General features: G+C 41.3%; 1 protein-coding gene across 2 annotated transcripts in view; it reads right to left on the bottom strand.

The window, feature by feature from the left end:
* The window catches only part of dtwd2 (DTW domain containing 2), a 60679-nt gene extending 34363 nt beyond the window's left edge, over positions 1–26316 (bottom strand). Inside the window, exon 1 of one of the 2 annotated variants that reach the window (XM_042060590.1) lies at positions 26055–26316. In XM_042060590.1, the coding sequence (XP_041916524.1) occupies positions 26055–26266 (212 nt within the window). In that variant the 5' untranslated portion in view covers positions 26267–26316. The remainder of the gene's footprint in view (positions 1–26054) is intronic. The other variant, XM_042060589.1, reaches the window with a different exon arrangement.
* Between the last annotated feature and the right edge of the window lie 273 nt (positions 26317–26589).

Below are 26589 nucleotides of genomic sequence, written 5' to 3'. Positions count from 1 at the left end.
AGGCCAGCTATCCTATCGCTAGCTGGCTAGCAAGCTATCCTTAGTAAACACTAAGCAGGAGTCAAAATTAACTTGACTAGAAATGTGAATATTTACCGGTCACTGACAAATGAAGTGACGAAATTCACCAGCCATTCAATAGGTAATCCGTATTTTTGGTCTGAAATCTACTAGCCAACTTCAATATTTACCAGCATTTGTCTGCAATTTTGAGCCCTGCTAGTAGGCTAAGCAAGCATTAGGCAACTGCAAGGCACCTGGTCAGGTTAATTGGCACGACACATTTCAGTGCTTGTTTTGATAGAGATTTATTACACTCCAGACTAACTTTTTGCACTGGTGCGCCTAACATTTTTTCTTAGGTGCACCAGCACAAAAGTTAGGTGCACCCAAATTTTCAACCACATCACATTTAACACCGCAGCAGGTTCACTTTTTTCCCTTAATTACTGTCCTATATTGGTTGTCCTATGTCCTATTGGTTGTCCTATGAGTTTATGATTTACAATTCTACAAGAAAAGTAACTTAATGAAGTGTTGGTGCTTTAAGTGCTTCACTGAGCTGAAATTTAAACTTAAAACATCTCAAGATGAATTAAATAAAAATAACAGTGAGTAAATTAACAGTGCACGTCTTTTAAGGGCTTCAAACTGCACATCTCATGGCTCAATGTCTTACATACTATCCTTCATGATCTTTAGGCCTTGGCTAAACCAGCTCGCCATGCTAGCATCTTCCATATAAATGTATTTGATCACAATTTAAAAAGAGATGTTCCAAGTAGTCTGGGGGATTTGTATGTGATTTTACAATGATGATCGCAATAATCATTTGACAGTCCCACAATGCAATTTACTTTTTAATTTTAGTATTTTTAAATTTTCAATAAGAACATCACTATGGTTAATGTAGTAACGAAATGGTAGGCCTATTATTATAGGCTATTGCAATGACTTGCCATGCTCGATCTAAATGTGTACATTCAATTCACCGTACACAATGACCACAGTTATACATGCAGGGAATATTCGGGCTTTAAATGTTGCAGCGATATTCGGTTTGCGCCAAATACCGAATTAAATTGATTGATGCCATCAGAATGAGTTTACACAACTCGCGCGCAAAAAGAATATTGCTGTTGAAAACCGGGTTACTCCCTGCATGTAACTGCGGTCAATGACGCACTCCTTTTCGGCAATATCTGTATCTCTGTCGTTCGCGAAGGCCTTGTATGCATTGTTCGCAATTTTAAGACGTCTTTTCATCTGCAATGACTCCTATAAATTTGGCACAAGTGGCATTCCTGTATGTCGGGTTTACGTTCAAACTATTTTTCTGGTGAATAATTATTTCGGACTGAACTTGGTGAAGGGAAGTTTCACTAGGCCTATCATAGGCAACGATGATCATCATCTCGGGCTCGTCTGATCGGTTTGCTGCTGCCAGCCGCCGAAAGGCTGTGGGGAGAGGGTACATTTATCTCGGCCTATGTGACCACACTGTAATGCAACTACATCCACTGTTTATCTGACGGGTCTCTGACCTCTCTCTCTCTCTGCAGCACACGCATTTTCAAATTTATACACAGGCACTGGGCCACGGCCAATCAGAGGGGTGGTCCTGCCCTTCATTATCTGTGATTTGTTTAAACCACGATATTGGCCAAATATGTGTCTGTTATTGAACCAAAGGTAGAGTTTCAATGTGGACACTTTTTCCTCTCACGAATAACTGGTCGAACCGTTTTTTTTTTAGTCGCACTTTTGAAAAATTAGGTCGCACTCTGGAGCCCTGCACTCAGCTCTAAATAACTAAATTTAGCCAGAAGGGCTAAATGCTTTTCCCCTGTTGTTGAACATTCGTACTGATGTTCTCAGGAGCAGACGAGGATGTTACACTCTCTAACACAATAGCAAAAAAATTGCAGTTTTGATACACAGTAGGCCTGCAGTGTAGGATTTTTTTTGTAAGGGAGATGTTTTAACAGTGACAAACTATAAACCATTAAATATCTAGAGGAGGCTGAGACAGCTTTCATTCACCCTGTAATGAGCCATTTAACCATCAAAGTGATTACAAAGCTGGTGACATAATCATAAAACAGCATAAAAAAAAACAAGTTTCATGGGAATGAACATGAAGGAACAGGTTTCATGGGAATGTGTTTAAATGTCCACTGAAATGTATGCAAATGTCCTATGCATAAGCAAAGCATTTGTAATTAGAGCTGAAAATTGCAATCTCAAAAGTTTTTTGTATCCTGCAATGTAGTATTTGCAATGTAGTAGTTTTTGTTGGTTTGCCACACAATGATCTGATTCCATGATTTTGTAGAGGGTAGCAGCAAAGATGGGCTACAAACAGAGCAGGAGGATCCAGCAGCAGGAGTAGATAGGCCTGTCAGCATCAGGCATGGACATTGGTAACCATTATTCAGAGTAGCCAACTTTAATTTGTGCTTAAGAAAGTTAATCAATGATTTATTCATAAAATGATGAAATATACCTATAAAGGCAAATTTGCTTCTCTATATTAAGCCTCAATGAAAGGAATTTTCAGTATGTAAGGCTGTAATTTTCACCATGCTTAGATATGACCCTAGTAGTGATTTCTAGTTGACTTCTATCTGGTTTGATGAACAACATAGATTTATGGAATGGGCTACGTTTATATTTCAGTATTTTAGAAATATAAAACTGGAGTAGAGCTCAGAGATTTGGCATGATTGCACTTCTTGGGTAGATGTGCCCCCCCCCATAAAATCCATGACATGAAGGAGGGGAGGCCCGAGGTGAGTTGGCGCGGAATGACCCTATACACACTTTAATTTGATGTTGTGATCTTGTAGAGGGTAGGACAGATGAGCATGAGATGAACACACTGTTGCTCAGAGGCAGCAGCAGCAGCATCAGAACCTGACATTGGAACTGGTAAAATGTTTTTATTGTAACTGTGTAATAGGAAATTAAGCAGTGATGGTCAATAATTAGGTACAATATTAGGTCTGTAACATAGTGCATCATTGGAATTAAGCATTATAATTTAAATAATTACTGTTTTGCTTGATCTCAGAAACCCATAAACTAGAGATGCACGATATATCGGCGGCCGATATATTAGTGGCCGATAAGTGCAAAAAATAAAATATTATTATTATACCGATATCGTAATTTCGGCCGATAATTTAAGCCAATATTATTAAGGTGTAATTTCCCTCCAACTTTTCTTTCCGGCGTAACTTCATAGGCCCGTTGCCTGACTACACTAAACTTTTTGAGCATGCTGCATTCGTTAATATAGATTAACCATGTCAGCGGTGTGGAACTACTTCACCATATCAAAAGATGATAGTAGAGTTGCTGTGTGCAATAAATGTTCATCGGAGGTACAACGAGGAGGAAACAAGGCAAAAGAGCTTCAACACCACTAATCTTATCAGCCATCTGTAAACTCGTCACAGCCAAGACGTGTTCAAAGAATATGAAGCTACCATGACCAAGAAAACTAAACCTGCAGGAGGTAATACTATAGTCACTCCAATATCTGAGGCTTTTGAGAAAGTTAAAAAATTTGTCAAAGATAGCCCCAAAGCGAAACAAATCGACGACAAAATAATTGCATTGATGGCGCTTGATGATCAGCCCTTCTCGGTGGTAGAAGATACAGGGTTCCGTGGCCTTGTGGAACATTTGGAACCCCGCTATACCATCCCAAGTCGGCGCTTCTTTTCAGATGTTTGTCTCCCGGCTCGGTATGAAGTCATTGCAAAATACATACACAGCATACTCGCGACAGCGAAAGACATCAGTTTTAGCACGGATATATGGACCAGCGTTGTCAGTCCAACAAGTATGCGGAGTTTGACTGCACAGTGGCTGACTGACGAGTTTGAGCTGAAACGGGCCGTTCTACATGCACAAGAATTCCCTGGCTCTCACACTGCAGCGGTCTCACTCTCCAGTGCATTTGAAAACATGCTTGAACAGTGGCACTTGACCAAGGAGAATGTGCATGTTGTGATAAGGGACAATGCACGTAATATGGCAAAGGCTATGGGGGAGAGTGATGTTGCTAGCTTGGGTTGCGTGGCGCACACCTTGCAGCTTATTGTGAACCAGGGTTTGTTTAGCCAGCGAAGCATCTCTGATTGTGTTGCTATCGGTAGAAAGATAGTTGGCCACTTTAAGCACTCAAATGTTGCCACCTGCCGATTTAATGAAGTGCAAACCCAATTAGGAATGAAAACAAATATGCTCAAACAAGATGTGTCAACCCGCTGGAACAGCACATTTTATATGTTGCAGTCTTTGATAGAACAGAAACGGGCAATAGCGGCATATGGGGTTGATCACGAGCTGCCAGCATCTCTGACTCTCAATCAGTGGACTCTGATAGAGAACATGGTGACCCTGCTCGAACCATTTGAACAGTTGACCAGAGACTTGTGCTCTGCTACAGCCACTACAGCCGATGTAATCCCTTCAGTAGAAGCTTTGAAACGACTGTTGAGGAAAGAGACATCATCAGACCACAGAGTAAAAACATCTAAGCAGACACTACTGGAGGCGGTAAACAAGCGATTCAATGACGTTAATTCAGAGCCTCTTTATTGCTTTTCAACAATCCTTGACGCACAAGAACCGCTACTTCGACCCTTGCGTTAAAGAGTCAGCTGTGGAAATGTTTCGGCAAAAAGTGGAACAGAACATCCAATGCAGGGACATCTCAGATGATGGAAACTACGAAACGCCATAAAAGCGGCCCCGGAGAGAAAGAAGCTCATTGCTGGACATGTATGATGAGATTGTGAATGAGAACGACAGCATGACACAGGAGCAGGAGGGCAGTCCGGTCCAAACAGAGGTAGGCAGCCGTAGGCTACGGTTTTTCTTTAGGTAGGCCTAGCTGTGTTATTATTTTACTTAAGAATGCCTAGTTGTTTACGGTAGATGTGAATTTTGTAGACGTATTAAAAAGGACGTGTTCTTTATCATTTCTTTTATAGCTGCAAGGTTACCTTGCAGAATGTCTGATTTCACGAGACCAGAGCCCGTTGGAATATTGGAAAATAAATAAGAGTCGCTTTCCAATACTGGCCCAAGCTGCGCGGAAATACCTGTCAGCCACTCCTACCTTGTGTGGACAGCGAGCATCTGTTTTCTGCTGCTGGCCATGTGATTGATGAAAAACGAAACAGGATTGCATGCGAGAAAGCAGAAATGCTTTTGTTTATTAAGACCTGCCACTCATGTCTCCCAAGTAAAACCTAAAACCTGCCACTCATGTCTCCCAAGTAACAAACTACACCTCTCCCCTATCCTACTGTGACACACACACACACACACACACACACACACACACACACACACACTGTGTGTTGGATGTTATTTGCTTAGACTTATAGCCGAATACAAAGTTCCACACGTTAAGAGTTGTGGTGCATTCTGTTAAGTGTTGAGGGCTCTAGTCGTGAAGTGTATTACTTTGAATTTGAATTCGCATAACAGTATGTGAAAGTTACTTTGAATTTGATTTTTGAGCTGATCTTCTGTCAGTGGGTCTATGTAGGCCAAAGCATTTGTTGACAATTTCAATGAGCTTTCCTGTGTTTACATGTGAGTAAATAAAAAGGTAAATCTAAAACCTTTTGACCCTTTATTTTTATAAAAAAACTCGTTCAACTATCCAAGACTCGATGGGCATGCCAAGTCCAGTCAGTTACTGCAGTTATTGGCAACTTGACTGCAGTGTTAAGGTGCTTAAGAGAAATAGTCAATCCCACAGCAGTTGGACTGCTCTCAAACCTTTCATGTGTTTACATGGTGGTAATGTTTAAGAGTCTGTTGTCCTGTTGTCCCAGAGGGGCGCCACAAGTACCTTCAGAAACACGACATAGACCTAGCCCAAGTTACCCTGTACAAAGACGCTGTCCTTGCAACTCTGCAATCAATGCGGACAGATGAAACAGCAGAGCAGGTATACAAACAAACCAAAGACACACTTGAGGCCAACCATACTTCAGAGTCAGACACCTCAACCTCAGGTTCTCGAAGACGTAAGCAAAGGCGGCTGGATGACTATGTGGTAGAGTGCATCACAGGCGGAAGAACTCAAGCAATCTCTGTGGATGAGCTGAGATGCCACATATTTTTCCCATGCCTTGACAGAATGGTGAGTGAACTGAAGAAGAGGTTTTGTGGAGAGGGGGAAGACCTGATGAAAGGCATCCGAGCTTGCCATCCAGAAGCAGATGACTTTCTGTGTGAAGACTCACTAGCACTTATTGCCTAACACTACAAGATCACATTAAGTAAAGAAGAGATTGCAGTTACTAAACAGTTCCTGATCAGAAGACATGAAGGGGCAATTTCAGATGTGGGACGTGTATGCTCCTTGATCCTGATATGTTCCCAAGCCTTAGATCAATCTTTCAAGTAGCACTGACAATTCCTGTAAGCAGCTACGAAAGATCATTCAGTGCTTTCCGTCGACTTCACACGTGGTTGAGAAGGAATGGGCGAGCAGAGGCTCAATAGCCTTAGCCTGACCCACATTAAAATGTAGGGTCTGGGCACTCACCGTTCGCAGTGCTCAGTCCGAGGGGCGGGATAATCAGTTGTCTTTCAAATTCCCTCTGCACGCAATAGGACAGCGACAGCACTATGAGTCCCATGCGTTTCCCACCAGCGGAGCTAGTTGGCTAGTTCAAACGTTTGCCAACTTAATAAAAGCTTAACTCGTGTCACACTGTTCGCCAACAGCAACATCCATCTTATTTGTTTTCAAGTAGCAGGGAATTCAAGCCAAACCGTTGCAACTCTGCCATCAATCATTATGTTAAGCCCACCTAACGACTCTATACACGATTTCATTGGCCTGATTGAGTTACGATTTCTGGAGCTCACAAGCCAACGGAGAGTTGCTAGACTAGCCCTGGCAGCATTTGCTGCCGCTAGGGGCGCGTCTAGATTTTTAGGCTACAATAGCCTTGCTGTGATGGCCATTGAGAGAGGAGCTGTGCGTGTCACAGACCATAACAGTGTCATTGACCGATTTGCAATGCTCAATTCAAGAAGATACACATTATTCCATCCTCTTCTAAATGATGGAGAAACTGACCGTCTGACTGACTGACTGTTAGACAGAGAAACGTACTGAAAGTCAAAGAGAACGATAGACAGAAGAACAGACTGATAGAAAGATTGTAGCAATAATGGGACAAAAAACATGACTGAAACAGAGATAGCAGCAAATGATGGAAAGGATAACAGCAAGTGATGAGAAGGAGAAAAGTGAAAGTGATGAAGGACAACAGCAAGTGATTAAGGACAACAGCAAGTAATGAGAAGGAGAAGAGAGAAGTGTAAGTGAAGAAGGACAACAGCAAGTGATGAGGAAGGAAGTGGAAGTGATAAGAACAGACAGAGAAACAGACTGAGATATAACTGACAGATGGAGACACAGCAGTAAGTGATGACACTCACATGATGACAGAGACAACAGGAAGTGATGAAAGAGAGAAAAAAAGAACAGTTGAACTGCTGATGAGAAAAAAAACTGCAAGTGATGCCAAAGACTAGTGCAGGGAGATAGTGTGAGAAAGACAGAGAAACACCAATAATTGATGAACCATAAGCAGCTGATGAGACCACAGAGAGTGATGAAGAAGAGAACAGCTAGTGATAAGGACAACAGAGAACAAGAGCAAGAGGTGATCATGATCTGTTTTCTATCTCTCTCTCTCTCTCTCTCTCTCTGTGTGTGTGCAATCCCATTTTAACATCAAACATATTACTGTCTTTTTGGTAGATCTCTGGCATAGATCAAACAACAAAAGAGCAGTCGGGTGATGGGAGAGAGAAGGGAGATCAACAGAAGGAGGTGCAGAACATTTGCTTAATGATACATTACATGCAACCTCACACTTAAACATGTATGTACCTAGTTATTCAATAATAAACTAGACTGCATTTCCGGCGGGAACTGCGAAAGTGTGCTTGCCCTGGTCCGGTCACCAACGTGAGCAGACAGTGACGCTATGCTGAACCTGGCTTGATCCAAGCATTCTAACAGTGCCTTTCAGTGTTGGAGCAGTGGCAATACCTCAAAAGCTCTATTCAACTATTGCCTTGCGGGGTGAATGCGGTTTGTTGGATTTTACCTGTGGCCTGCCTTTGAATTTAGCTTCTATGACTAAAATCAAATCAATAAAATAAAACAACAGCAGTGATTGGCTGCAAAAATAAATAATGTCACGCATCTTGCACCTCTAGAGAAAAATGTGAAATTATGAAATATGACTAAGGCATTAAAATGCTGCTTGTTTGTCAGGATACTTTTTCACTGATTTATTTAAAAAATATGAGCTATGAGTGTGAATGTTTTATATTCCATCCCCTAATTCTGTTTTACTGGTTTATTTGACAAATAATCTATATGGATTTGCTCTATAAAGACCTTATGTCTGTTTGGGATTGTTTTGAGAGCCTATTGATGTATCTCAGAATAAAGGAATGTCCACAACATTAGTGATGGTTTTTTTTGTGTGTGAATGTATTTTACTAACTCATTGAATGTAGCTGGATACTCATGTACGCATGTCTCTAATAGCATGCACTGAATTGAATGCAATTTACTTTTACGATTAAATAAAATTAATTTATCCCCCTCACCCATAGTTTTCTATTTATTTACAAATGTACATAGGCCTACTGTAATTACATGTATACATAGTTATTCTACTGATCTTTATACTATTCATCCTGCACATAGACTTATTCTTACTACTCTTATAATGTTGTTTCTGCACTACAATGACACTGTTTCCACACTGCACATAGCTGTATGTTATTATACCGTATTTTCCGGACTATAAGTCGCATCAGTCAAAAAATGCGTCATGCATGGAGCGGCCTGAATGCGGGACTATTGACGGACCAACTCTGACTTCAATTGAACCCCATGCAGAGACACACACGCGCGCGCAGGACCACTTTGGGGGTGCCTCTCTTTCGTTGCCCTCTCTCTCAGCAGGATTTGTCACCGCTGAAGTCAAATTATAGCCTAGGTGCTTCAACATCAACCGCTATCGACAGGAAAGGAAAACAAACATTTAGCGATCAGGAACCGTCAGGAATTTTGCAAATACAGAAGCATGACCGCCTAGGCTATAACGTAGAGAACATGGATGACTTCTCTATTTGACGTTCGATTGCGGACGTGAACAGACAGCTACAGACACGGAGCGCACATTAGGCCTACTTTCACTTTCTGTGCGTATTCATTACGTGAAAGATAATTAGTAGCAAAACAGCGATCAAATATTACATGGCAGTGCGTTTTGTTTTCAAATGTTTTCATGCATGTCTAGATAACAGGTGATGTTTAGGAGACTCGTAAATCCTCAAATTTAGGCTGCGCAAAGCACAGCACCTTTATTTGGCCATGGCTTGTATTTGAGTCAGCTATATACCGGTAGTCCTTTATTTCTTGCGTTTTATTGTGAGACATAGGCCTACTTTTCGTTTAGAGCGGCATGGGTAGGCTATCAAAAGCAGATGTTTAATTTGAGATTTAATTTACGTTTGGACTGTTGATTATATTGCTAAATATCGGGACTGATGACCACTGAAATCTGTGGGGTATTTAATGGCTTACTATTAAGTTTCATAGTGTCGGGAATTTCGATTGCCATCCACTTATTGCGAGATAAGGTATCCGCGCTTTCATTCATTTGTGTGCTGTGCTGCAAGGGAAACCTTATTCCGTATAGCCAAAGATGTCTAAGATAGCCTAAATGTAGTTATTTTTTAAATTATGCATGATTTACTTTTTTATAAAATCCATAGGCTGATGCCTGGCAGCAACAATTGTGTTTAAATATAGGCTTCATCCTCTAGCTCAGAAGGGTGCGGCATGCAACTAACTTGAGAGCAATGAGAGCAACGTGTTGGAGACTCATGGTGTAAATGACTTTTCATTGGCAACAATACCAACCAATAATATAAAATATTAAGAAGAGCTCTTTTATGAGTTAAATTGAAACAATATTATACTGGCTTTTATTTGTCCAAATCTGAGGCCCGGCTATAAATAGAATCCCTGCCATAATTTGACGATTATGGTATGCACGTGTGTTTCAGGCATAGTGCAAGCACTAATCTCTGACTGTAAGTGCACAGGACTTGTGCATTTGAGAGCGCTCTCTCGCGGCTGTAGACGTAATGTTTCACGTAGGGTTCATGTCAGTTAATATAAATTAACATTTAAAAACATGTTCAATTATATATTTTTTCATATATAAGTCACACCTGACTATAAGTCGCAGGACCAGCCAAACTATGAAAAAAAGTGCGACTTATAGTCCGGAAAATATGGTATCTGTTATATATTTGTCATATTGAATATCCATATTTATTCTGTTTTATTATATTCTGTTAATACACTGCATATATCTATATTATTATTTCTACTATTATAATGTTACTACTACATCTACATACATTATTCTACTTATTGTATGAGATAACTGCTAATACACTGCACATATTTATATTTAATTCATATTACTCTAAACCACCTTCTGTAAATCAACTGTATACTACTGTCTACATTGCACTATATTTCTTGACCTGTCTCTGTATATTTCATCACCTTTCTATACGTTTGCACCTTCCTTTCTTGTGAAGCTCACACCGTATTTCAAGTACACTAGTGAAATGTAATACAACGTTGCCACCTAGCGTTCAGATGTAGGCTATTTAACATTAACGTGACATTGCTTGTTTATTCTTTCGTCAACTCCATGCTTTTAGGAAAACAATCTTTTTATCATAGTTCCCTCTTCAATGAGTGATTACCAGCTCATTTTTGTAACAGAGATAGCTGTTTATTGTCCCTAGGTTTACAGAAACACCTATTCATATTAATATGTAGCCTATGGAGTGCTGCCGACCACTGTTCATTACGGCCCAGAATGCCTTGCATGTCTTTACAACGAAAAACAACACAGTAAAACCTAAATGCCCGTAAACATATGCATTTGCATACTTGTAACATTTTTAATAATACTCTTCCATCATGATATTTAACAATAATTAAATTTAATTTGAATACCGTCAATGTGAAAATAACTGTACTGTCAGCAATAAATAGCTAATGTTCTCCTTACCATTTCAGTTCGTAAGTCCATACTATCCCATGGCAGAGCAAGGATTTCATGATTGGGCAAGGTTGCCCGGAGACATTGTGGCTGCCCAGAGACATTGTGCATACTTGGAAGGCATTGTGATAGCTGTACCAGTACAACTGCAAATGTGCAAGGTGATAGTTACCAAAAACGTGTGGGTGGTTTGCCAAATGCTGGAAACTTTTGGAATGTTTTCTTTTTTTTTAGCTTATGCACCCTCACATTGGAGTCCCGAGTTCAAATACAAAATTTGGTATTGATATGTGACAGTGTTCCTGAGATATGGACGACTTCCTGTTTCGGAGCTTCGCCGCCGATTTCATTTGGCTGTGACGGGCAAACGCTTTCGAAAATCAAAAATCCTTCTAGTAACTTTTGTGAGGCTTGGTCCAATGATAATGTACGTCAAGTTTCGTGGCGTTCGGACCAAATTTGTGACCTGTGAAAATTTAGTTTCGCTTTCTATTCAATCCAATATGGCGGACGAACGACACGCCCACTTGACGTCATCTTCTCGAGCAAGTTACACCGGTACTGCCCGGACGTTTTAAAGTTGGAACGGTGTCTGTCTCAAAGGGCCTAGGCACAGGAGCTGGCAAAAAATTAGGGAGACGGGAATAATAATAATATTAAATATAGCTGCAAGCAGCAATGAGGGGGCCAAGCAGAATAGGCCGGAGTAGCCACGGCGACAAGATAGAACTCAGCAGACACCCGCGATCAACACTTTCAACAAGTGTCACATCAAAATATAACTGACTTTGTAGGGCTGAAACAGGGTTGAGTATTGCCGCTGCCTCCGCCAGCCAGCCCCCCCACCTAATCACCCCTGCCCGTTCCACCTAGTCCCGCACTGCCCTTCCACGCACGCATTAGAATGAACTGGATGGAACATGTTGTCATCAGTTTCACATCAAAAAATAAAAGATTGATAAAACACATCAGCAACTACAGATGAAAATGCAATATTGCTAATTGCAGCACCCCCTACAGGTCAAAGGTCACCAAAGTTTTTGAGCGTCCTCCTAATGGGGTCATGATTATATGTAGTAAGTTTGGTTATGATACATGGCAGGGTTGCTGAGATATGAGCTCACTTCCTGTTTGGCGGCTTCGCCACCAATTTTAATTGGCGGTTACGGGCGAATGCTTTTGTCAATTGTTCAAGAGAGCAAGATATTCATAGGTTATGGTCTGAAGATGGTCTGTGCCAATGTTGGTGAAGATCAGATGAAATTTGCGACCTGTGAAAACTTTTTGATGTTTTTGATTAAATATAACTTGGCGGCCGAATCAATTACGATGACATCACAAGTTGGCTTGAGTCGGCGTAAGGACCTCCAACAGTATTACCAGACACCACTATTCCATTTTAATTCTAAGCACAACAGCAGCTACAGGCCTAAAAGCATGTTTCTTTATTACAGCGCCCCCTAGAGGTCAAAGGTCACCAGATTTCTTGAGCGTCCCCCTGATTGGGTCCTGAGTCCATGCACCAAGTTTGGCTTTGATACATGCAAGGGTTGCTGAGATATGACCTCACTTCCTGTTTGGCGGCTTCGCCGCAAGTTTCGATTGGCTGTTACAGCCACATGCTACTGTCAATTGTTCCAAAAAGCAATGCACTGATAAGGCATGGTCTGAAGATGGTCTCTGCCAATTTTGGTGAAAATCAGATGAAATTTGTGAACTGTGAAAACTTGTTCGTGTTTTTGATTAAATCCAATATGGCGGCCGAATCAATTACGATGACATCACAAGTTGGCTTGGGTCGGCCTAAGGCCCTCCAACAGTACTACTAGACACCACTAGTGCATTTTAATTCTAAGCACAACAGCAGCTACAGGCCAAAAGGCATGTTTCTTAATTACAGCGCCCCCTAGAGGTCAAAGGTCACCAGATTTCTTGAGCGTCCCCCTGATTGGGTCCTGAGTCCATGGACTAAGTTTGGTTATGATAGGTGAATGGGTTGCTGAGATATGAGCTCACTTCCTGTTTGGCGGCTTCGCCGCATATTTCGATTGGCTGTTACGGGCGAACGGTTTGAGTTCCGAAGACGAAAAGGAGTATCTTTTGTGAGGTTTGGGCTGAAGATCATGTGTGTCAAGTTTGGTGACGATCGGACAAAATTTGTGACCTGTGAAAACTTTTTAGTGTTTTTGATTAAATCCAAAATGGCGGAAAATCCATCATGGCGGAAATTGACGTCATAGGGTGCGTTGGACTCGGATTGGCCCAAGGATTCCAACGATACCTCATTTTTGACAATTGGGTCTACGGGTCAAAAGTTTCGTGCGTGAACGCATGTCCAACTTTGGCCTGTTGGTGGCGCTAGAGCGCTCGAGGTGCCGGCATGAAACTTGGTGACATTAATCATGGGACTGTCCCTAATCAGTGTGCCAAATTTCACAACTTTTCACCAGACGGTTCTATGGGCTGCCATTGACTTCAATGACGGAAGCGTAATAATAATAATAAATATAGCTGCAAGCAGCAATGTGGGGGCCAAGCAGAGAGTTCAGCAGTCCAAATTTGTCATGCAACTCAATGCGGTTACATAAGCAGTCACAGCAAGTTCCATGCCAAACAACCCAAGATTGGCTGAGTTACAAGGTAATTTCCTGTTTGGCGGCTTCGCCACCAATTTCGATTGGCTGTTACGGGCGAATGCTTTTGTCAATCGTTGTAGAAAATTAAACACTGATAAGGCATGGTCTGAAGATGGTCTGAGCCAATTTTGGTGAAAATCAGATGAAATTTGTGACCTGCGAAAACTTGTACGTGTTTTTGATTAAATCCAATATGGCGGCCGAATCAATTACGATGACATCACAAGTTGGCTTGGGTCGGCCTAAGGACCTCCAACAGCATTACTAGACACCACTAGTGTGTTTTAATTCTAAGCACAACAGCAGCTACAGGCCAAAAGGCATGTTTCTAAATTACAGCGCCCCCTAGAGGTCAAAGGTCACCAGATTTCTTGAGCGTCCCCCTGATTGGGTCCTGAGTCAATGTACAAAGTTTGGTTATGATAGATTAATGGGTTGCTGAGATATGAGCTCACTTCCTGTTTGGCGGCTTCGCCACAAGTTTTGATTGGCTGTTACGCGCGAACGGTTTTACTTCCGAAGACGAAAAGGAGTATCTTTTGTGAGGCTTGGTCTGAAGATCATGTGTGTCAGGTTTGGTGTCGATTGGACACAATTTGTGACCTCTGAAAACTTTTTAGTGTTTTTGATTAAATCCAAAATGGTGGAAAATCCATCATGGCGGAAAATGACGTCATAGGGTGCGTTGAACTCGGCTTGGTCCAAGGATTCCAACGATATCTCATTTTTGACAATCGGCCATACGGGTCAAAAGTTACGTGCGTGAACGCATGTCCAACTTTGGCCTGATGGTGGCGCTAGAGCGCTCAAGGTGCCAGTATGAAACTTGGTGAAATTATTCATGAGACTGTCCTCAATCAGTGTGCCAAATTTCACAACTTTTCACCAGACGGTTTTATGGGCTGCCATAGACTCCAATGGCGGAGGAAAGATGTTAAATAATAATAAGAAATCATAGAAACACAATGGGTGCCTTCGCAGCTTCGCTGCTTGGCCCCCAATAAGAAAACATAGAAACACAATGGGTGCCTTCGCAGCTTCGCTGCTTGGCCCCCAATAATAAGAAAACTTAAGAAGAACAATAAGTGTGTTTGCACTTACACTTAATAATTTGGGCAGTTTAATGTAGTCTGTTGTCTACTATAACACCTTTTATGTACTGTATAAAAAAAATCCTCAGCTAATCTTTAAATTTACATCCGGTGCAGCCGGGCTAAGCCCAGGTTGTCCTTAAAGTCTAGAAACGCCCCTGCTGCATGTCGTTTGGAGCTGCGTATCAGTAGGCTATATTAAAACCAGAAGTTTTTCAGTTTGCTCCAGGATTTAATTCACTTGTTCTGATTATAGTGCTAAATGTTGGGAGTGTTGCAGGAGACGTACTGTAGGTATCATGATGCCTTCACGCAAAAAACGATACGATTTCCGACGTTTTTAGAATCGATACTTTATTAAAATAATAACGTTCGGTGTCTGTGTGAACTGCTGCTCTCACTGCTCCTTGCACGCATCTAGGCAAGTGGGCATGTCCAGCAGGCAGCTCTGAGTGAGTGAGTGCGCAGGCAATGTCAACATAATTCTTTGCCGACAGTCCTCGGCCTTGTGGATAAAACAAAAGGTGAAATCTGGAACTATTTCAGATACATCGCGAATATTGAAGGCAAGCCATCAGGTACACAGAGGCCCGTTCCTAAAATATGTTTCAAAGTCATTTAAAAGCAATAGGCTACGCATGGAACTTGGCTAAACACCAAGACATATCCCAACATTGTTAAGGAGTTCAAAGAACGACAGGTTAACGAATATGCTATAGAAAACACGACTACATGGTTAGTGCCAAGTTCTTCTCTTCTGTTTTAGTCTAGCCTAAGTGAAACGAGTATGGTTCTCTGGGATAAAGCGAACCTTCCTTCATCAATTAATTTTGACGAGACATAACGAGCTGTAATCATAGGGTGCTAACGTTATGTAATGCGCAATGTTCACGCCAGAATAACATTACCATAACTTGTAAATAATCTATTTCATGTTCGGTCAGTACTACTGGTAATATTTGTCATGGCATGTAGACTGCAATTTGTTCAATAATTATTGCCCAGATGTAGGATAGGCTACCCGAAATGCGCTAATTAAAGCCCACAGCATATAATACCACCAAAGAGTGTTGAGTCCTAATAATAATAGCAGCTTATTGTCACGTTGTAGCAAATCATGTTATCAAAGAAATAGACGTCATGTAGGAATGCGCACAGATATATTGCAACAGGTAATGGTGTAGGCCTATCTGACGAAGACCTGAGTGGTGGTAACGTCGTACTTGTACACTGGGCGCAAAGAAGACTATCCTCACATTTTTCCCTTTGCAACTGTCAAAGAAATCCCATGAACACGGGAAGGCCTAGGGTAGCCTAGGCTATACTGTACATCAGATGGCCTAAAGATTAGGCCCCTCTGCATAGCATTCAGTAGTACAGCATGCAGTAATTTCAAAACTGACCTTGATCTAGCCTAGTTTGGCCATTTAAAGCTACTTTATTGCCAAAACGCAACACAATGAACTATAACAATCAATAAAGGATTTAATCACACAAAGTAGGCCTACTATTTTACTGACTATAAAAAATAATAATTATGTAGGAAGTTTAGAACCCGGAATTGACCTGCACACTACAAAAGTGCACCGAATTCAACACAAATTACTCAATACACTTGGAGGAGGTATGAGTCCTTTCTTTTTCAGATATCTTAGGATTTCGCCGTAGTATCGTTTCAGTATCGAGCATCGTGATATTTATGGCAGGTACACTAATATGGGGCGCGCCACAACGAAATGAGTTTAGTTTGACACAATAAAAAAAATGGGTTTTTTAGATAGTCATAATCCACAGACCTTAGGGTTTAAAACAAGAGGTCATTTGTTCAATTCCGTTTAGCCAACCCAGACATACTGACCAAAATGTGAAGGCCATCATCTCAGCAAAAAAACAAGTTTTGAGAAAATCAGCTTTAAAGTTCGAACTACACAGTGCAGCTTCTAAATGCTCCATTCACGCTGGCAGTAAAACTTGAGGCATTCGTATAATTTGTGAGGTAGGCTAGCCTATAATGTTCGGTCAACTTCTGAAGACGACAAGGACAAAAATAGCCTAATGCTTAAACGTCAACTTTTTATCCAAACTTTAATGTGCAGCCTACACATTTGGCCTTCAACATCATATTTCTAAGTCGTTTTGCAGTAGCCTAAGATACGTCTATGAGTGATAGATAAGAGGTAAAGGAATGTGTTAGTAGTGAAATTAAAATGCATAATTTTGTCATTTTCGACCCTCGCTGCATTCAAATCGCTATATCTGAAATGGATTTCCACATAAGACTCATTTTGTTGTGGCACGCCCCGTATGGTCCATACTGTAGCATACTGGCGCGCATAGACTCAAAGCAGCAAAAGCCAACGTTCCTAACCCTGCTCACAAGTGCCACCTGGTAGTTGTTTGGGTCATTGCAGCTTCACTGGGGAAATATAAATAAAAGACGCCTGAGCCGGACAATTCGAAGTAGTACCCACTGTCGGTCTAGTGACATCACTGGTACAGATCAATATGGGGCTATTTTGACTGACTGATGTGACCAAAGAAGCTAGCAATACTTGTCCAAAAAAGTATTGCTACACCATGATACTCAATATGTTGTCCAACGGTGGGTAATTTTTCCCCATTGCACCGACACTGGATTTCAGGGTTCCCCCACCTGCCAAATCCCACTTTAACCACTGAGCGTATGTAACAATCGGCCAACAACAGCAGAAAAAACAACAGTTGCACACCTGATATAAGGTTGATTTTTCCAAACTGGAATGCTCAACGATGTTAAAAATTTACCTGAAATGGTCAGAAGTTTGAGGATCATGAAAACGTGCCCAAAATTCACATTCCTAACTCAACAGAACCAAGATCTTAGCATATGTGGTGACATTCTGAGCTATGGCCATAGACTTGAATGGAACTTGAATGTATGGCTACAATGGTTTACTAAACATCATAGTAATTTATTTAATCAGTCATCATGTTCATGTTAATGAATAGAAAGGACATTTAAACCATAGCCATAAACCAAAATTCCGAGTGATATTTGCTGTGAGTCCCCTATGCATGAGTCACGTCTTTTCAAGCTCTTCCCAGCTGACTCTGGCAGATCACTTGGACAGTCAGTCGCAATATTGATTGTTATTTATTATTTAATAAATAAATGTGAATTACAAATAATAATAAAAAGCTTCTACCTAATGCAACTATTTTTTTTACCATCAACTGTAAAAGAAAACAAGTTTTTCCCGCTGTATCCTCCATAAAGAGTAAGGTAAATTATGTACTTACTTCCGGAATTGACGTCACTTCTTGGACTCGTCTGACTGTCTTTAAATGACTTAACCCCTGTAACTCCCCGATGTGAGTTGCTACCGGATGTGTCGGGCATGCGTCACTTGCGACTTTGCAACTACGAGTGTTGCTGTTAGCCACAGAATAATGACACAGGTACATTACATAGCAGTAATGTATTATTTAGCGTAAGGCATCACATTTCCACGGCATGCTCTCTGATGTCAGTTCTAGATTAGAGGCTGAAGTGGCCTACAAGAACCGGCTAACGAGAGACTTTTGTAACGATACAATACAAATGAACCTGTATGGCGAAGTTTGTTCATTGCTGGCTAACGTTACAAGTTAGCTATAAAACACAACAAAGGCTGTCACCTAAATGGCGTTTTGAGCTAATGTTAGCAATCAAACAATCATAGATAGCTAAAACTTTGGCATTATGCTGTACACCAGGGATGTCAAAGTCAAATACATTAGAGGGCCAAAAAAACAAATTTGCAACAAGCCGAGGGCCGGACTGGTTCAATGTTTATTAAAACATATTAAAATGACTGCACGTAACCTATTGAACCAACACGTGTACTGTATCTTATTTAATGATTAAATGAATAATGACTGTGACTGAAGTGCGGGCAAATTTTGCACAGAAATGTACGATTTTTCCCATCCTCACCGACCTTGTCATAAAACTTGTTTAAATGATCATACGATGCCTCCTTGCTGCTTTGTCATCTACATCAGCCTCTCTCAAACTTCTTTGACCTGAGGCCCAGTCAAGGCATACTTGGGTCATAGGGCCCACCTACATGAACCCACCCCCTCCTCCCACCCTTCATCAAATTATCATAATGATATCACAATTATTAAGTGTGCTTGCAAAGCAGCACACTTATTGTTCTTCTTAAGTTTTATTATTTTTCCCGTCTCCCAAATTTTTTGTCAGCCCTAGCGCCTAGGCCCTTTGAGACAGAGACACCGTTCCAACTTTAAAACGTCCGGTCAGTACCGGTGTAAGTTGGTTGCGAAGATGACGTCAGGTGGGCGTGTCGTTTGTCCGCCATATTGGATTGAACAGAAAGCGAAACTAAATTTTCACAGGTGACAAATTTGGTCCGAACACCACGAAACTTGACGTACATTATCCTTGGACCAAGCCTCACAAAAGTTACCAGAAGGATTTTTGATTTTCGAAAGCGTTTGCCCTTCACAGCCAAACGAAATTGGCGGCGAAGCTCCGAAACAGGAAGTCGTCCATATCTCAGGAACACTGTCACATATCGATACCAAATTTTGTATTTGAACTCGGGACTCCAATGTGAGGGTGCATAAGCTAAAAAAAAAAAAGAAAACATTCCAAAAGTTTCCATCATTTGGCAAACCACCCACAGGTATTTAGTAACTCACCATTCACCATCTATCACAATGCCTTCCAAGTATGCTCAATGTTTCTGGGCAGCCACAATGTCTCTGGGCAACCTTGCCTAATCATGAAATCCTTGCTCTGCCATGGGATAGTATGGACTTACGAACTGAAATAGCAAGGAGAACAGTAGCTATATATAGCTTACATAATAGAGTTGTTTTCACATTGACGGTATTCAAATTAAATTTTTCATTATTGTTAAATATCATGATGGGAGAGTATTATTAAGTGTGCTTGCAAAGCAGCACACTTATTGTTCTTCTTAAGTTTTATTATTATTATTATTTTTCCCGTCTCCCTAATTTTTTGTCAGCCCTAGCGCCTAGGCCCTTTGAGACAGAGACACCGTTCCAACTTTAAAACGTCCGGTCAGTACCGGTGTAAGTTGGTCGTGAAGATGACGTCAGGTGGGCGTGCCGTTCGTCCGCCATATTGGATTGAACAGAAAGCGAAACTAAATTTTCACAGGTCACAAATTTGATCCGAACGCCACGAAACTTGACGTACATTATCCTTGGACCAAGCCTCACAAAAGTTACCGGAAGGATTTTTGATTTTCGAAAGCGTTTGCCCGTCACAGCCAAACAAAATCGGCGGCGAAGCTCCGAAACAGGAAGTCGTCCATATCTCAGGAACACAGTCACATATCGATACCAAATTTTGTATATGAACTGGGGACTCCAGTGTGAGGGTGCATAAGCTAAAAAAAAAAAAAAAGAAATATTCTAAAAGTTTCCATCATTTGGCAAACCACCCATCCATTTTTGGTAACTATCACCTTTCACATTTGCAGTTGTACTGCTATCACAATGCCTTCCAAGTATGCACAATCTCTCTGGGGAGCCACAATGTCTCTAGGCAGCCTTGCCCAATCATGAAATCCTTGCTCTGCCATGGGATAGTATGGATTTACGAACTGAAATAGCAAGGAGAACAGTAGCTATATATAGCTTACATAAGAGTTGTTTTCACATTGACTTCAAATAAAAATTTTCCTTATTGTTAAATGTCATGATGGGAGAGTATTATTAAAAATGTTACAAGTATGCAAATTCATTTATTTACGGGAAATGAGGTTTTACTGGGTTGTTTTGTTGTAAAGACATGCAAGGCATTCTGGGCCATGTAATAGACAAACAGTGGTCGGCAGCGTTAACTTGATTTCCTGTATTAATATGAATAGGTGTTTCTGTAAACCTAGAAACAATAAACAGCTATCTGTGTTACAAAAACGGGCTGGTAATCGCTCGTTGAAGAGGGAACTATGATAAAAAGATTGTTTTCCTAAAAGCATGGAGTTGACGAAAGAATAAACAAGCAATGTCACGTTAATGTTAAATAGCCTACCTATCTGAACGCTAGGTGGCAACGTTGTATTACATTTCACTAGTGTAGCCTACTTGAAATACGGTGTGAGATTCACAAGTAAGGAAGGTGCAAATATTATGTAATTTATCATGGGAAATTATTGGAAATGTTATTTCTTGTTTATTCTTGCAAACCACACACATCAATTCGGAATCACAAGTACACATTTAATACTGAAAGACTATCATTTTGTTTATTTGATGTCACCTAGCAACACAGCCTTCAGAGCAAAGATTCTAGAACAGGGCGTCAGAGAGACACGTTTTGAGTTTGTGGCCAAGAACCTAAAATATCGGTTTCCATGTGCTGGATGGTGTGCGTCCTTTATGAAAGTAAGTGTTTTATACAGTTAACGTTACAGACATAATGAGTCATGTTGTAGTGGTCAACATAAATGTGCCCCTTCTGTTATTAGAATGCTAAGCGGAGAAGCATGCTAAGCAGAGATTTAGTATCATTCATTTCTTGTGTGGCTAGCTATAGGGAGGAGATGTATGTTGCTAATTGGGATTTATGTTGTTTAGCGTAATGCCATGGTCATTTGATATGAGATGCTTGCACTCGTAACTTCGTCACGTGTAATTTTAGGACTGCTATTTTTTTTACTAACAGTAATTCACGAAGCACTTTAGCCCTAAAAGTACAGTAGCACCTACGTCTGTGACAGCTTAAGGGAACTTGCATTGTAGGCATAACTAAGGGATGCAATAACACCACCAACAGCCAAAACTAGCCTACTCATTGTCAACATGTACATGAAATGTAACGTTTCATGTGAATCAAATTAAAATGTTTTCTTTGCAAACGTAAGCATAGGCATATGGTGACGGATTAATTTAATAATGCTGCTGTGTGAATCACGGTAAGCGCGAATGAAGTGGAAACTTCTTAATGGGACCCACTGTATGGAAGTGGGCTAAGTAAAATAGAGATGTTTTAAATAAGATAAGGTTAATCAGAATTCTACGATATGCCCGCTTGACAACGGCAGAGATAGAACTGGCCTTTGGCCATAGCAACCATCCATTTAGAACGACTGGCCTTCATAGCAACCAAAGATCTGAGCTGTGTTGCAATGTGAGGCAAAGTATAGAAAGGTGATGAAACATACAGAGACAGGTCAAGAAATATAGTGCAATGTAGACAATAGTATACAGTTGATTTACAGACGGTGGTTTAGAGTAATATGAAGTATTCCTTTATTCTGAGATAGGCTACATCAATAGGCTCTCAAAACAACCCCAGGCTCACAAAACAATCCCAAACAGACATAAGGTCTTTATAGAGCAAATCCATATAGATTATTTGTCAAATAAACCAGTAAAACATAATTTGTCGGATGGAATATATAACATTCACACTCATAGCTCATATTTTTTAAAATAAATCAGTGAAAAAGTATCCTGACAAACAAGCAGCTTTTTAATGCCTTGGTCATATTTCATAATTTCAATTCCTCTGTAGGTTACCTGATAGCCCAGTTTGAGAGGCGCAAGACGCGTGACATTTATTTTTGCAGCCAATCACTGCTGTCATTTTATTTTATTGATTTGATCGCAGTCATAGAAGCTAAATTCGAAGGCAGGCCAAAGGTAAAAACCAACGAACCGCATTCAACCCGCAAGCCAATAGTTGAATAGCCCTCTCCTAGAGCTTTTGAGATATTGCTCCAACAAGTTGCATAAATCCATGTTGTTCTATTAATTGTCGTTGTATAATTAAATAGCTTTCCAATAGGTTGAAGGTTATAGCTTTGCTACCAACGTGCACACGCATGCATTGAATAAACGTTTGCTACCAATGTGCACACGCATGCATTGAATAATTGCGTTGAATTTATTCAACGCAACGCATTGAATACATTCTGTCCGCGGCTCCTTGATCAATTGTGCAGCAAATTATCAGACGATGGCCCGGGGAATAATTTCACTCTGCAGACCATTGTCCACATTGCGGACCGCGGCCCATAGTTTGACAAATGGTGACCTGCATGCTGCCATATTAAGGCATTTTTACGGTGTGTTTAGCCGGGTTTTCGCGTGGAAGGCTCTGTAGAAATCTGACACCCTATTCAACGAAGTTAAACTGAAAGAGCGTGCCGTTTACAGACACCAGAATGAACGAGTTCGTAACGTTCATCAGGCAGTAGTAGGCTAATACAGTAGTTCACGTTCGCTCAAAATATGAACGAGTTCAATGAACGTGTTCAGGCACAACACTGGGGAGGGGGGTAGCTGAAAGTTGACATCTGCCCTGACTGAATACTGATGAATAATGAAGCCGAGGCCCACTTGCGGCGCCGCAGTGAGTTCGTGGGCTACCGTTGCATTGTGGGAAATGGAGTATTGGTGCGTGCAAAACAGCAGCCGGCGGCTGTGGCCTGCGGGCCGGTTCTAATACTAATCAAAGGGGGCCGTAGATAATTCATTCGCGGGCCGGGCCTTGACTTTGACATGTCTGCTGTACACTGTTTAAATCTGAGCCCGACTCACATTCATTAGACTCACATCAGGTATGCTCAGAGAATGTCTAATAAGTGAAGAACCGCCACTCTCTGGAAACTTCCAGTTTCTGAACTGGTTGCAGTTCCTGTTCTGGTTCCACGTGAGGGCGTTCACGAATAAGTGCAGAATGAATGGAGGTCTATGGAGCTGTACCCCTCAAAATCCACTTTTCTCGGGATATCAGTTTTTGTCTAGAAATTTGAATGTTGCATTCGAAAGAGGGGGCAGAGAAAATACACACCGGTGAGTATTATATTTTTTTAGTCTAAAAAGCCTTTCAAATGAGTCAATGACGTCATTCATTAGCAGAAAGCTGTGTGTTGTGGGCAATAACGACCCAACTTGTAAGAAATCGAAAGGACTTAAGTACTTGTTCATTCAACTTTTGACCTATAATCCATATTATTGACCTTGCAGAAACTACAATCAAATCTTCGATTTTTCAACGACAACCAGGTGAAAGAGACAAATGTAGCTGTCTAGCTCTATAGACTCCCATTGTTTTTGCAATTCGTGATCGCCCCTAGCGGAACTGCAACAGATTGCAGGTACAATGGAGTAGGGAGTGAACCGGCTCTCCTTAAAGGGGCTCTGTATGCTGTTAATCGTTAAAATGTGAGCATGTGCGACTCACATCAGTGACTTTTTTTTTATTTACGTCTGGGAGTGACCAACGAACGTTCGGAGAGCGTAGACACTATGGCGGATCTGAGGCTAAATAGTAGACCAGTTCACCTAGCCATCCCCATTGAACCACATTCAATCAGTGAGGTTATTCAGCGTCATAACCTCGTAACTGCCTTACCTTAAACTTTTTTCCGAAATCAATGCTAAAGTGACGTAATAAGCATACAACCAGAGCGGGTGAAAGCGTCGCACAGGAGCAAAATAACCGTATTCTCTGGATAAGAACGAAAGCATCGGAGCACAACATTTCAGCGAAGTTTTGATGGATTGACAGTAGCCTAGGCTATGAATGTGGCGAGTGCTGTTTATATTAAATCACATTTATCTACGAACAACTAGGACATTTAGAACAGTAATGTAGACATGGTGGTAACGAAGTGGCTACATACCCAATCTCTCGGTGCAGCTATCACAAGAGTTACACGAGTCAGACTACATGCCTACGTTACATTTACGTCCCCTGAGCCTGCGCAGAAAGCCTCAACGACCAACAGGAAACGGTTGAAATTTGCTTCACCTGCCTCGATTGACGTCTACGTGATGACTCTGTCCATATCTTTTACTGTCTATGGTGACAACCCCTACTGGATCAGAGAATGTCTAATAAGGGGAGAACGGCCACTCTCGGAAAACTTCCGGTTTCTGAACTGGTTGCAGTTCCTTCTGTGGTTCCACATGAGGGCGCTCGTCCACGAGTGCAGAATACATGGAGGTCTATGGAGCTGTACCCCTCAAAATCCACTTTTCTCGGGATATAATTTTTCTTCAAGTAATTTGAGTATTGTATTCGAAAGGGGAGGCAAAGAAAATACACTTGATTGAGTATTATATTTTTTAAAGTCACTTAATTGTTCTTTCAAATGTGTCAATGACGTCATTCATTAGCACAATGCTAGCGTGTAATGTGCAACAACGACCCAACCTGTAAGAAATCAAAAGGACATAAGTACTCGTTCATTCAATTTTGACCTATAACCCATGTTGAAGTTATACAAACTACAATCAAATCTGAGATTTGTCAACGACAATCAGGTGAAAGAGACAATTTTAGCCGTCTAGCTCCATTGACTCCCATTCATTCTGCACTCATAGCGATCGCCCCCAGTGGAACTCTGGTGGAACTGCATCCAAAATTCGGTACAATGAGACTTAATACGGAGTGGCAAGGCTCTCCGTAGACGAGCTTGGCTGAGCTTAATAAAATGGCGTCCACTCTGGCTCAGAGGGTAGCCTACTTCATGCCAATAACAGAGCTATAAGATCTTTGGTTATAGCAATGCTTTTGGGAAACGCACCCCCGAAAGTGATCCCCAGCGGTATCGTTTTTCATGTCATCGTTATAGTTTATATGTAAACGTTGTCATTCATATTAACGAGAACGATATTTTTGTATAGTTATCGTTCTTGGTGTGAACGGCCCTTTAGGGTCTGGTGTCCCTTTGTTATGACGCACTTTCTGAGTCTCTGAAAAACTCCCTCAGGACGGCTCTTGGAGTGGAGGTCGCGTGTTTCAGTTTTAGAGTGCAGCTCCACTCTCCCTCTCTTGAAGTGCAGGCTCTGCTTCTAGTAAATCGTTGGGAATCGATGAGTCGTCCCCTAACCATTTCTACTGGATCAGCTAATATTGGCCTCTCATTCACATATCTTGCTACTTCCTAATAATTCATGTCCATTTAAAGTGAACCGCTCTAAACTGACCACTGAATAAGGGCTGTGTATACGGAGCTTTTGCATGCATTGTCACACTTCATTGCTCATTGTCAACTGAAACTCGCTATTTCAGTATTTTGAGTTTGAATAGCCTGTCGCACGTTCTATCCGAGCCAACATATGTCATTTGTAAGCCATTACAAAATGCTTCGCTAAAACGAATTTATCAAATCAATAAGCAATTAGCTCACCAGCACCGCAAACAAGTGGGTCGTCTCTCACAAATTTCAATAGGAAGCTCTAACAGATCTTTTAATATGAAATCTTCCTCTTCTACCGATGTGGTAAGGTGGTGGCTCTCAACACGAGACGAATCCGATGTAATGTTTAAATCCGCGACACCGCGAAATATTGTGTCCATTTCATGACATGCCAACATAGACAGTAGGCTAAAAGAAAGCATGCCACCGACTTCAGATCATCTTCTTCTTTTTAGTTTATTGGTAATTTGCCATCTTTGTGCAATTACCGCCATCTGATGGCCTGATGTGGGAATACTTAGCCCGTCTACGGAGAGACCAAAGATTGTTAAGGCGGAGCAAGATATTTCATCAGGAGCCACTTCCGGGAACCCGGATCGCACGAGGGGGGGTCAAAATCCCCCTTTATGCAGAGCAGAGGCAGCGCCTGCTCCATTGAAGTCTATGGGCATAGCTCAGAATTTCACCACATATGCTAAGGTCTTGGTTCTATAGAGTTAGGAATGTGAATTTCGTGCACGTTTTC

Source organism: Alosa sapidissima, chromosome 13, assembly GCF_018492685.1.
Source record: "Alosa sapidissima isolate fAloSap1 chromosome 13, fAloSap1.pri, whole genome shotgun sequence".
Classification (NCBI taxonomy): Eukaryota; Metazoa; Chordata; class Actinopteri; order Clupeiformes; family Clupeidae; genus Alosa; species Alosa sapidissima.
The sequence above is the reverse complement of the archived record's forward strand: the minus strand, read 5'-3'. Positions and strand labels throughout refer to the sequence as shown.